Source organism: Myodes glareolus, chromosome 27 (assembly GCF_982192425.1).
Source record: "Myodes glareolus chromosome 27, mMyoGla1.1, whole genome shotgun sequence".
Lineage (NCBI taxonomy): Eukaryota > Metazoa > Chordata > Mammalia > Rodentia > Cricetidae > Myodes > Myodes glareolus.
Window position 1 is genome coordinate 31,921,276 of NC_142052.1, and position 13,153 is coordinate 31,934,428.

Genomic DNA, 13,153 nt, shown 5'->3' on the forward strand with positions numbered 1-13,153 from the left:
CTCAAGCCAGTACTAGTGCAGAATCTCCAGGGAGCCAGAGGTCAAACGGCCCTGCGAATCGCCAGGAAGAAAAGGGGAAAGACCTGTGTACCTACACACAGTTGTCTATGACCTACTTCACTTTGTAAGTTTTAGTGCTTAAACCTAAATAGTCATTTGGCTGCAAATAACCTCAAAGACACTTCTTTGAGTTTAAAATTATTTGTGAACGAGCTGATGTAGGACTGTGTATAAGTAACTGCTGAATTGAACAAATATGAAAAAAATTATAAGAATATTAGGAGAAACAAGATATAGAAGTCAGATTATCTTAATTAGCAGGAATGAACTTTACTAAATATACGATTCTCTGGCATATGTTTTTGGTTCTAAGAAAGTTTTACAAACACATCCTTTTCTCGGCGTGAAGATTTTTAAAAAAATCTGTTTCTGAGACTATTTTCACATGCAAAGAGGATTGACTCTCCAAACTGTCCCATGTTTTTTTAATTCTTGAATGGAAATGCATTTCCAATCTGTATAGAAAAGGGCTTTACTGTTGTAATATTTCTCCTAATTGAATTTGAGTACCAATGAGGTGACTCAGTGGGAAAGGACTGTTATGTGCAAGATTCGAATCCTAACCTGGATTGCATCTCAAATTTTTCAGGAAAATGGATGGAGCTAGAAAACATCATTTTGAGTGAGGTAACCCAGACTCAGAAAGACAATGATCACATGTACTCAGTCATAAGTGGGTTTTAATCATAAAGAAATTAAACCAGCTTACAAACCACAATCCCAGAGAACTTGGACAACAGTGAGGACACTAAGGAAACATACATACACAGGAAGTATAAAAAGACAAGATCTCCTGAGTAAATTGGGAGCATGGGGACCTTAGGAGATGGTTGAAGGGGACGGGCAATACAGGGAAGGGAACAGAGAAAAAATGTAGAACTCAATAAAGATTGATAAAAAAAAAAATTTAAAAAGAACATCAAATTATAGTGTCAGATACACAGTTGATTGCTGATTATACTACTTTATTACATCTATAAAAGATAAATGAAAATACTTCTTTGAATACACAAAGGTATTTAATGTTTTTTAAATTTCCTTTGTCAGTCACGTTTACATAAATATTGTTAAATGCTATTGAAAAAATCATACACATTTAGAGTTCATCATCTACCCTTCGACTTGTATTCAGGAGGCAGACACAAGAGTATCACAAGTTCATACTTATCCCTGAATCTTTACTGACATCTGAAGCTAGGATTAATAACAAACAATAAATTCTCCAGTGAATTTTTGAAAAGATAAAAATTAAAACCAGAAACAACAACCAACCACATTTACTTAAGGAGAAGTATAAGGACTACAAAATAAAATTCACTAAATGGATTTGCCACATAAAGCACACTTTAGTACTTGCCTCAAATATTTCAAAATTGAAAACAAAATGCAATGATTTCCACCAGTCTTGAGTGAACATGGTATGTAATTTACTTCTTCCAAGGGTGTAATGTAATTTTACTTAAAGCTAAAGAAAAGTGTGATGTCTAAAGACATTAACCAATTGTTTTCATTAATAGGACCTTTTTTTTAATGAGTTTTTTTCTGATTTCCAGACTTCAAACTGATATAAATAGACTTAAAATATTCAAGGCACTAGAGTCATGGCGAGAAGAGTTGAAAATGTTCATTCACAGGATTACGGTCAGATGTCTGACAGCTTCCTGTAATTTCTTCTGCAAGAAGATCCAAGGTATTTACTTTCTGTGGTTACAGAATGCACATTCAAATACACACAGAGACACACACATACATGACATAATTAAAGATAAAACAACTTTTATGACAAACGTACTTTCCTTCATGAACACCTTTCTCCTGTAAACATTAATTCCTGTAAAAAAAAAAAAGAGCTGAGAGGCATCTTACTGCTTATTTATACTATGGACTGGTTTGTAAAGAAAAAGGAAAGTTAGACTTGTAGAAAGAAATTAATTGTTCTAAGAAAGTTTAGCTGTAGAAATTTTTTGTGCTGATCTCCTCCACTCCCCTATGGGAATATTCCATAAGATGTTTATTGCTTCTGTGCTCTGGCTAAGTAATTTTTCAAACAGAGGTATCAATTGTATCTTGGCTCAATTCCAGGAGTTTCTGAACCATTCCAGTGAAAGAGGTATTCACATAAATCTCCAATCAGGAGATTTGAGAGGGAAGAATACATATGTATGATCACCTTAGCCAGTATAGAAAGGGGCAGCTGCATACTGAATGAGCATAGAGCTCATAAAGGGCTTCTTAGTACAAGAGGGCACCATACGAGATTGTGAAGGTGGGAATTTGCTGGATTTCAATCCCTCATCTAGAAAAAGCTAAGAGATAGGATTGATTTTATGCTGAAGGATTGCCTGATTTGGTGCCAAGTTGGACAAGGGCAGAGTTTATTTTTATGGTTCTGGTTTGAGAGCCAAAGTGTGTTTCTTTCACTGGCCCTTTTTAATGTTTTGGCTGTTTTCAGGGAGATGTTCTTTCTTTACCTAGTTCTAGATTCAGAGACAAAATGCTTTCCTTTGGCTCTGGTCTAAGGACCAATGTATGTTTTTTGGGATACCCTTTCTCCAACCCATGATACTTCATAAAAGGTTTTGTCCATTAGTTTGCTGGTTCAAACTAAAATAAAGAGGTATCATGGTGCTGGAACAGATTGTTGACACTATCAATTAACTTTTCTACACAATAACTTGTGTTGGTTAACTGACTGTAATTGGCTTAACAACTTAAAAAAATTTACAATAAGCCCTCAGTTTCTACCTCAGGTCAAAAAGATTATGGTAATATGCACAAGCTTTATCAGATTGATTACACACAGAGAATCTTACTATTATATGAAGCACAATACATTATGACACTGAATTCATTTATACAGTTTACCTACAGTATAATTTTTCTCATTTTTTTTAAGAATAGACATGTTAAATTCAGTTTCTCTACAGGATGGCCTAGTTTATATATTTGGAAATGATTGTGAAATGTGATTTACCACATATTCCATTCCGAGATATCTCTCCAGCATGTGTTCTTTTATGCCCTTGAAGAGTACAGGGCTCTGCAAAGGCCTTACCACACTGATTTCATTCATAGGGTTGTTTTCTAGTATGCATTCTTTTATGAATCTGAAGAGAATTTTTATATGCAAAGGACTTACCACACTGATCACATTCATAGGGTTTCTCCCCAGTATGTGTACTCATATGCGCTTGAAGATAACGATGACGTGTAAAGGCCTTACCACACTGATTACATTTATAGGGCTTCTCTCCAGTATGTGTTCTTTTATGTGTTTGAAGAATACTTTGTCTAGCAAAGGCCTTACCACACTGATTACATTCATAGGGTTTCTCTCCAGTATGTGTTTTTTTATGCAATTGAAGAAGATCACGACGTGCAAAGGCCTTCCCACACTGATTACATTCATAGGGTTTCTCTCCAGTATGTGTTCTTTGATGCAATTGAAGAGTACCAGACTGTGCAAAGGCCTTACCACACTGATTACACTCATAGGGCTTCTCCCCAGTATGTGTTCTTCTATGCAGTTTTAAAGTATTGTGAAATGCAAATGCCTTACCACACTGATTACATTCATAGGGTTTCTCTCCAGTATGTGTTCTTTTATGCAATCGAAGAACACGATGACTTGCAAAAGCCTTCCCACACTGATTATATTCATAAGGTTTCTCTCCAGAATGTGTTCTTTTATGCATTTGAAGAGTACTGTGTTGAGCAAAGGCCTTACCACACTGATCACATTCATAGGGTTTCTCTCCCGTATGTGTTCTTTTATGGTTTTGAAGGTTACTATGAAATGCAAAGGCCTTACCACACTGATTACATTCATAGGGTTTTTCTCCAGTGTGCAGTCTTTTATGATTTTGAAGACCACAATTTTTAGCAAAGGTTTTACCACACCAATTACATTCATAGGGTTTCTCCCCGGTATGTGTTCTTTTATGTGTTTGAAGAGCAGTGTGTCTAGTAAAGACCTTACCACACTGATTGCATTCATAAGGTTTTTCTCCAGTATGTATCCTTTTATGCAATCGAAGAGGACAAGGACGTGCAAAGGCCTTACCACACTGATTACATTTATAAGGTTTTTCTCCAGTATGCGTTCTTTTATGGCTTTGAAGATTACTGTAAAATGCAAAGGCCTTACCACACTGATTACATTTATAAGGTTTCTCTCCAGTATGCGTTCTTTTATGGCTTTGAAGATTACTCTGAATTGCAAAGGCCTTACCACACTGATTACATTCATAGGGTTTCTCCCCGGTATGTGTTCTTTTATGCATGTGAAGATAAGTACGTTGAGCAAAGGCCTTTCCACACTGATTGCATTCATAGGGCTTCTCTCCAGTATGTGTTCTTTTATGCATTTGAAGATAAGCACGTTGAGCAAATGCCTTACCACACTGATTGCATTCATAGGGCTTCTCTCCAGTATGTGTTCTTTTATGTCTTTGAAGATGACTGTGCTGTGCAAAGGTCTTAGCACACTGATTACATTCATAGGGTTTCTCTACAGTATGTGTTCTTTTATGCCTTTGAAGATTACTATAAAATGCAAAGGCCTTACCACACATATTATGTGCATATGGTTTCTCTCCAATATGTGATCTTTTATGAGTTTGTTGCATTTCACAAAGAACAAAGTCTTTACCATCTTGACTATATTCATAGGGTTTCTCTACAGTGTGTGTCCTTTTATGCATTCGATGATGACTGTGATAAGCAAAGGCTTTTCCACATTGTTTAATTTCAAAGCATTTTTCTCTGGTATGTGTTTTTTCATTTCTTAGAAGGTGAGTTTTATAAGACAAGGCTTTAGCACTGTGAGAATATACTAAAAACTTCTCTCCAGTTTGATTTCTTTCAATCCTACAAGAATAAATGACACATGTAAAAGCTTTACCACATTCAATGCACCATGGAACATCATATCTGTATGAATTAATTTCATAATTTGTTTAAATTATAAAAAGAAATTGAAAATTGAAGTTTCATAACCTTTTTTAAAATCATGTTTTGTTCTCTCAGGGGTTATTTTGTATCTGGAAAATTACTTGTGATGATAAATTCCTTTGTGTCATGGTTTATCTTTTCATCTATAGCTATATTCTTTCTAGGATATTTTTTTCATTTTTGAAGAGAACTGCATACACTGAGTGTTTTACCAACTTTAATGCATTCATAAATTTTTCTATATTGTGACTCATTATACAATTGCTAAACGAACTAAGACACCTGGAAATATTTGTACAGACCGACAAAGAAACTTATTTTTTTTGTAATATGAGTTTGTTTATGTATAAATAATGATGGTAGAAAATGAATTAACTTTGTATTCTTGGATCAAATTCAATAAGTATACTCTACATAGGAACTACATTTCATCTTCTTAATTGTTCTTAAAGATAGGTATGCTAATCTTTCCATATCCCTATGTTCATGCGCTGTGTCGAGAGTGATAGATATATATATATATATATATATATATATATATATATATATATATGGAAATATAGTGAATAAAGGATTTCCACATTGAATCCTCAAGGTTTGACTTTCTGTTCCTCACAGACTTGTGGTATAGATACTACGGTTTCAGCATAACATCTGCTATTGGACCCTTAACTCTAGCAGCTGCTTTCACTAAACTTAGCATAGTCACAAAAAGTATATAAGTAATACAAGTCTTGCTATGTGCTATTGATTTAATAGAAAGCTTTGCAATTATACTTATCATCACTGAAATGTGTATACATTTTTGTCATGAGTAGCAAGAAACAAATGGATTGGCAGATCTACTACATAGCTCTTATGGTGCTATGACTCAAATGGTGATATCTGTTTAGGCATTGCTTCCTTGACTTTTTTGTAAATGAATGCCTGAGGTATATGGATTTGTGAGAATTTAATAAGCATCAATGCATTTAAAGCTGTGCTTATTTACACTATTGTTTTTTGCTTAAAACTTCTAGGACATATAAACTCATCAGAGGCCCATTGTTATGAATTTGTACAAGAAAATTACCTTGCATGTCTTGTAGAACATTGGCAATGTTCTTCAGTGTTACGGTCTTCCCAAGTGCATCCTAAAATACAGTACCAAAATTTGTATATTATTTAACACTTTACAATAATTAGATTATTATCTTAAATACACCTAGGAACTATGACTGTTATTCACCTCATTCTACTTCTTTCTAAATCAAATGACAGAACAACATCATAAACCAAAATAAAAGTGGTCTCCATATTTTTAAACATGAAGGAAATTCATTTTTACCTATAGTAGTTAGATTCCTGTAGGTCTCCAGCATCACATCTTTGTACATATTCTTCTGGGAATGATTCAGTAAATCCCACTCTTCCTTAGTGAAGCTGATATGCACATCATCATAGGTCACTGCCTTCGAAAATATACCATAAATGTGTACAACATAAGCATGAATGTGACATCATTGGAAATGCATACTTCTTTGAAAGTATTTTTGTATGATTCTGCTGTTACAAATTCTTATTCCATGACATAGACAGTCACTTTAGAAGAAAATGGAAAAGAAGAGTCAGTTCTATCATTTCACTACACTTTTAATGGGGTTTCACCTTATAAGAACAATATCTATTAACAGGGAAAGAAAACTAAAGATCAACAGTACATCAGATGCATGAGAAAATTGCATGAAAAATTACTGACTACAGAAATGAAAAAAAGATGTACAAACTAGATTTATTGATGTGTTGTGCCTTTAACCACAATATTCAGAAAACAAGTGGGTATATTGTCTCTGAGTTGAATGCCAGTCAAGTCTATGCAATCAGGCCCAGGAGAGGTGGCAGTACACATTAAGACCCTGTCTCCATTGAAAACCTCAATGAAACAAGCACTGGAATAGAATAACTGAAAGGCTTTTATTGAAGTTCCCACAAAGGGTTGTTCTCACTCCAGGTCTGTATTCATCTTCCAGACCCCTCAAGTCCCCTAATATAAACTGCAATACCAATAACATTTTATAGAAAAACACTGTATATATAAAACAGTTACAAGAGGACAGATGAAAACAATAGAAGTATATGTCATAAATACATGGCATCCTGGGAATCAGAGTGATATTCTCTGTCAAATTTTAAAATTCAAGTTAAGCATGAAGCTCAGAACAGCATTTTATACTTGACTTAAAAAAATCTACATTTCAGGGCCATCATCCATTAAAATAAAAACAATTAGAGCCAGGAATAATGCCTCCCTTTACTTTCAGGAGTTTAGAGCCACAGAGTTACTCAGATAAACAAATAAAACAATTAAAACAGCAGATTACCAAATTCCTTAGCACTGAATAACATCTGTTTCTACTATATCTTATGTGATTTAGAGGTCGATCCTATAATGATGGTAAAAACATTTCAGTATAAGTAGGAAGTTGGCTGATTAATGTCACACAACACAGTAGATATAAATGTCAGGAAATTACTTGAGGGTATTGAGACTCATAGCATACAATGAGGAATTTCATCTAGAAAGGCTTCTCCTACTAAAGAGCCACAGAAAATTGAAAGAAAACCTCCAAGGACAAAAACTTGTTCAAATACATGATACTTTCTGGGAGGTTGTTCATTCAGTCAAGTACATTGTGAACCCAGTCACTACTGGCTCATGGTCAACAATGGAAAAAATGTATTTAGTCACTTCATTGATTCACATTTAATGATACTTGAATAAGGATGCTTAAAAGAAATTCAACACTAGCTCAGAATTGAAAAATAGATGTTTGTTTATATAAGGGTAGACTCAAAAATCAGAATCCTATGCTTGAACGGTGTTCAGAATCTGAATTATGCAGCCAGAAAAGAGGGCTGACTCATCCTCTACCTTGGCATATATAGTATAAGATGCCATGCCCCAATGGATGGGAAACCACTGGCTGTAAGGCTTTCTACAGCATCTCCCCCTTTTGTATATACAATAAGAACAATATACTCAATAATTATTCTATCCTAACTAGTTTAAATCTTGTATAATAAATAGTTTTGAGAAGTGATGAGAGGAAAGTAACTACAACTCTCTGGTGTTCAACCAAGAAGGGAAATATTACTTGAGTAAGCAGGAATGGCAATCAAGAAATTTTCAAAATACACAAAAAATTACAGAGACAACTGGCAATGTGGGCAATCATGCAAAGTCTCATTTGCAATATTGAAGCAACCAACATTCAATAAGACTTAGATACAGTTTCCATAGAGGTAATTCTTCTCTTAACTTTAAGACCCATTCTGTATGAACTGCAAAGAATATAAAAGTGTCAGCAGATGGGAAGCAAGTTCAGAAATTATGGGTAAACTGGAACTGGAAACAACTCAAGCAAAATTCTGTTGGGCTGAACAGAAGCATACGGTAGAAGAGAAATCTGAACATGATTATTAATAGGGGAAGAGGATGCCTGGAATTTGAGGGAGAAGAATGCACAGTGGGAAACCCTAAAATATGCTTTTTTCTCTCTGAAGTCAGGAAAGGAGGCTTGACATCCTCCTTAAACATCAAAACTAGCTTTGCTAAAAAGTTTGATTTAAAGATAAGGTGAGAAGGAGAGTACAACACAAACCCAGAGTTTTCTAAGTAAAAATTTTCCATAGTCTTATTAGAAATAAAATTGATAAATTAGTCCTGGCTAGTAAAACACTCTGGCTATTATATATCCTGTATATTACAAATTTCCAAATATGTGAATGAGTATCTTTCTTAAACAGGAGTTGGCACAAACTGTTTCAAACCTCTTTCACATGCATGCATTATGTGCATTAAGTAGACTACATTTTTCTTTCACTTACTTGTGTGGGAGGAGTTACAGTTTTTTTTCTCTCTCTCTGGGTGTATGTCTATGTGCGTGTGCATATGTGTGTGTATGTGTAGGCCAGAGCAAGATGCTGGATGTCTTCCTCATTCTATGCTATTTTGCCTGGAGACATGGTCTCTCACTGAACAAAGTTCACCATTTTAACTAGGTTTACCTCTCCAGTCAGCCTTAGGAATCTGCCTGTCTCCATCCCCTAATGCTGTGGGGATAGACACACTCCTAGGTGCTAGGAATTCAAAGCTAGGCCTTCACTGGTTAAAAAGCAAATAGGCACTCTTACTCACTGGGCCATATCTCCAGCCTCGTAAGTTTCATTTTCAATGAAACTTTAACATATTTACTTTATCTCACGAGGGAGGTAAGAAATATGTACGTCATTTGAATTTCTCAGCCATATGTGAGGATCTGGCATCAAACAGCTCCAGTCTCTATCTTTTCTGAATAAACTTTAGACAGACTAAGGAAAAAAGAAGACTTAGAGTAAATTAAAGGCCATTTTCTGAGGTAGGGAATTTTTCAAAACAATCTTACCCTGTCATGGCAAGATTTAACAGACCTGCTTATCCACTTTTAGATACCATGTATCTTGCCAGTGGTTGAGGCATGAACATGTCTTTGCACGAAGGACAGTTTTGCCAAGAGGAAAACAAGCTCCAAGTCGAGTGTCTTCAGAGTTCAATATTCTCTGGGGTCTGACTTCAACAGAACCCTAAATTTTTTAAATGCTATATTCTACAGCTCTTTGAAGTGGTTGAAGTTTACCTACCTATTGCAGCATATAATCTCTATTTATCTAAAGAACCTGGTTATTCTAACTATAAGTATGACAAACATAGATGACTATTGATCTATAATTTTTAAAACCTATATAATTTAAAGACTAAGACTTCATATTAGAATATTATACAATAAACAACTGTGCAACAAAAGAGGACAATGACCTCAAAATGTAAACAATGTATAGGTATCTTGCTCAGTGGCAGAAATGTACATTGCAATATGATAAACATAAATATATAAAAATGTTTTAAGCAGAGGGAGAAGCATCAATGCATACAATATTCAATACAATTTAACATTATATCAATGTACAATCTATACCAATGTAATTGCCAATAAATTATAACTCACAATCATTCACTCTTTTACTCACTATTATTATTATTATTATGTGTTAGCTCACACTTATCTATTATCCCATCCAATTTTTGAATTTATTTCAAAGAGATCTCTGAGCCTATAAAATTTCCCCTCCAACCTGCAACACTATACCAATTATAATCAACCCCTAAATGATGTCCCTAACCCTGAGGACAAATTTTGCTGGAAGAGGGGATGTAGCCTTTTAGAATTGCTTCCAGTTGTCATGGGAGCAATATTTTTTCTATGGGATCTTGTGAAAGAAAATGATGGTTAAGTTTCAACATTACTGTCTGGTATAATTGCAAATAGTCTCAGTATTCGGTAAGGTTTTTCTGAGCTTCCTATTAAAAGGTCTGTCTAGAACATTGTAAAAAAGGGCACCATTTCAGCTAACCAAGTTGGAACCATCTTGAGGAGCTGGTATCATCATCATAATAAAATATCAACCAGGTTGAGATGATGTTGTGGGGACCCATCTTCTTCCTGGATACTTCAAAAATTACTGCAGGAAAATTCATTGTTCATTGTGGAAGACTTAAACATTATTTATATATACATATATAGACATATGTGCCCAATGACATGTACAATAGAGACAAAATAGATATAAATAAAAGTAAATTTTTTCTAAATTCTTTATACTTTCTTGTAAGGGGCCACCAGGACGTTGCCATGGCGAAATGGTGCCAGTGGTCTTACAACTTGGAGGTAAACAGATCCTTTTGATGTTGCCGTGCTGGCCAGAGCGCCTTGGGCTTGTATTTTGCATAACTGAGCCTTGGTTCCCTAGCCTATCTTGAAACCCCGGGCTTCAGCGGAATGGTATTAACCAATCAGTATCCGAGCCTCTCCACCCTAAAAAAGCAGCTGCTGCTTGGCTTCTCTCTCTTTCTTGTCCCCCATTCCCCCTTCAACCGAGTGCTCCAATAAAGTTGTGATTTGGGAAGAATTCTCGATTTCGTGGTCATTCCCGCTTGCTGGTCAAGGGGTGCGTCTCATACTTTCTGTCCTGATGTGAGACAGAAACTGAATTTTTATTTTATCAACATACGTGGATTTATAGAGGGACAGAGCCAGTGTCCAAATCCAAAGCCAGTTCTATAGATTCATAAATATACATCCAACTACAAAAGGCACCCAATAATGATAGGATAAGAGTGTAGATTATTGAATCTGCTCTAAAAAGAATAAAGGGGCATATATATGTATGATGAGATAAAAGGGTAGATCATTAAAATTAATTTTAAAAAGTATCTACTTACATATTTTACATTGAAATATATATGGATGCTTCCTTTTGATACTAATTCAACATTATTTTTGTTAAAGCATACTATCTACGATTTTAAATTCTTACTCAAGATATTCTATCTAATACAACTCACTTAAACATGTAATGAAAATATCTAGTCCTTGAAAGTTATTATTATCAAATAATTAGGATATAAAATACTGCATGTTAGTAGTTTTTTACATATTACAATTGAAATTATACTCAAGTTAGATATGTTTTCAACATTATACAGAATTTTATTATCAGATTCAAATGTACATCCTTTAGAGAAAATGTTTGCTGAAGTGAAGCAAACTTTGTCTCATTGGGGATTACAAATTACTTCTGAAAAATATACAAAATATACAAAATGGAGATTGTATTAATTATTCAGCATATAAAATACTTGTATAAAATTTGAGCCCAAAAGTAAGAAATTAGGAAAGATCATTTGTGGAATCTTAATGATTTTCAATTGTGTCAAGACATTGACCATCTATATCCCACTATTGGAGTAAAGAATTGAAAAGAATAATTTGGGCAGGCAAGGAGATTTCTGGAACTGATCCCGTAGCAGAAGATACAATGGAGGGGTAAGTGTGCTCCTGACCCGCCACAATAGCCCGGTAAGGGAACACACAATTTTCCTGCCACCCTCATCTCCCTGGGTATTCTGAAGAGGTGGCTTTCCCCAGCTAAGCCCTCTCTCCTCCTACTCCATCCCTGCTTTCAGCCAGGAACCCCTTCCCTCCCTCCCTCCCTTTTTCGGGGCATAAAAATCCCCCAACCCAGCCTGTGTGGATGCCAGGACAGGGCAGTGAGTGCAACACGGCAGGAAGGAGTTCCTTTGTTTTAATGGCCTGCCTGCAGCAAGGTAGGACTGCAGGCAGGGAGATTTCTGGCACTGATCCTGTAGCAGAAGATACAATGGAGGGGTAAGTGTGCTCCTGACCTGCTACAGAAGCCTGGTAAGGGAACACACAATTTTCCCGTCATCGTTATCTCCCTGGTTATCCCGAAGGAGCGGCTTCCCCCAGCTAAGCCCTCTCTCCTCCTACCCCATCCCTGCTTTCAGCCAGGAACCCCTTCCCTCCCTCATAAAATCCCCCAACCCAGCCTGTGTGGGTGCCAGTACAGGGTGGTAAGTGCAACATGGCAGGAGGGAGTTTCTTTGTTTTAATACCCTGCCGGCAGCAAGGTAGGACTGAAGGCAGGGAGATTCCTGGCCAGCAAGAGGCACTGATCCTATAGCAGAAGATCTAGTGGAGGGAAGAGCCATTGGAGAGCATCTGAAGGAAGAGATGGGCAAGCACCAAGGCAAGAATTTCTCCAACAATCAGAAAAACAACATGAAAACACCAGATCCCAGCAATCTTACTACAGAAGGATTTGAACAGCCTATTCTGGAAGAAGTGAAAAACAGTGTCATTATGAAAGCAATAGAGTCGCTTAAACAGGATATGAATAACTCAGTTAAAGAAATGGAAGAGAAGTATAACAAAATGTTTGAAGAAATGAGTAAATTCGTAAACGACACCCTGAGAAACCAACAAAAAACAATCAAACAGATAATGGAAACAGTTCAAGAATTGAAAATTGATATGGAGGCAATGAAGAAAACACAAACCGAGGGCTGGCTGGATATGGAAAATCTAGGTAAACAGAGACTTCAGAAACAAGCATAACCAATAGAATACAAGAGATAGAAGAACAAATCTCAGATTATGAAGACACCATAGAGAAAATAAATGGCCTGACCAAAGAAAATAGCAAATACTACAAATTCTCATCACAAAACATTCAGGAAATCTGGGAAATAATTAAAAAAAAC

General features: G+C 35.7%; 1 protein-coding gene across 2 annotated transcripts; it reads right to left on the minus strand.

Moving 5' to 3' along the window:
• Window positions 1-3,062: 3,062 nt before the first annotated feature.
• On the minus strand, window positions 3,063-6,459 carry LOC148117684 (uncharacterized). Of its 2 annotated transcripts, XM_087902347.1 has the most exons (4): window positions 6,341-6,459; window positions 6,086-6,146; window positions 4,850-4,929; window positions 3,063-4,672 (listed from the first exon to the last, which is right to left on the minus strand). In XM_087902347.1, exons 1-4 carry the CDS (start codon window positions 6,387-6,389, stop codon window positions 3,126-3,128), a joined length of 1,737 nt encoding a protein of 578 aa, XP_087758473.1. In that variant the 5' UTR covers window positions 6,390-6,459; the 3' UTR covers window positions 3,063-3,125. The 2 variants fall into 2 exon arrangements, with proteins under 2 accessions (XP_087758473.1, XP_087758474.1); XM_087902348.1 differs by lacking the exon at window positions 4,850-4,929 and having other exon boundaries at window positions 3,063-4,593.
• Window positions 6,460-13,153: the final 6,694 nt, after the last annotated feature.

Coding starts and splice junctions, on each gene's coding strand:
- LOC148117684 (XM_087902347.1), bottom strand. CDS start 6,389: ATGTACAAAGATGTGATGCTGGAGACCTACAGGAATCTAACTACTATA. Junction 6,147..6,340: donor CAGGAATCTAACTACTATAG/GTAAAAATGAAT, acceptor ACTGTATTTTAG/GATGCACTTGGGAAGACCGT. Junction 4,673..4,849: donor GTCTTATAAAACTCACCTTC/TAAGAAATGAAA, acceptor AACAAACTCATA/AAAGATCACATATTGGAGAG.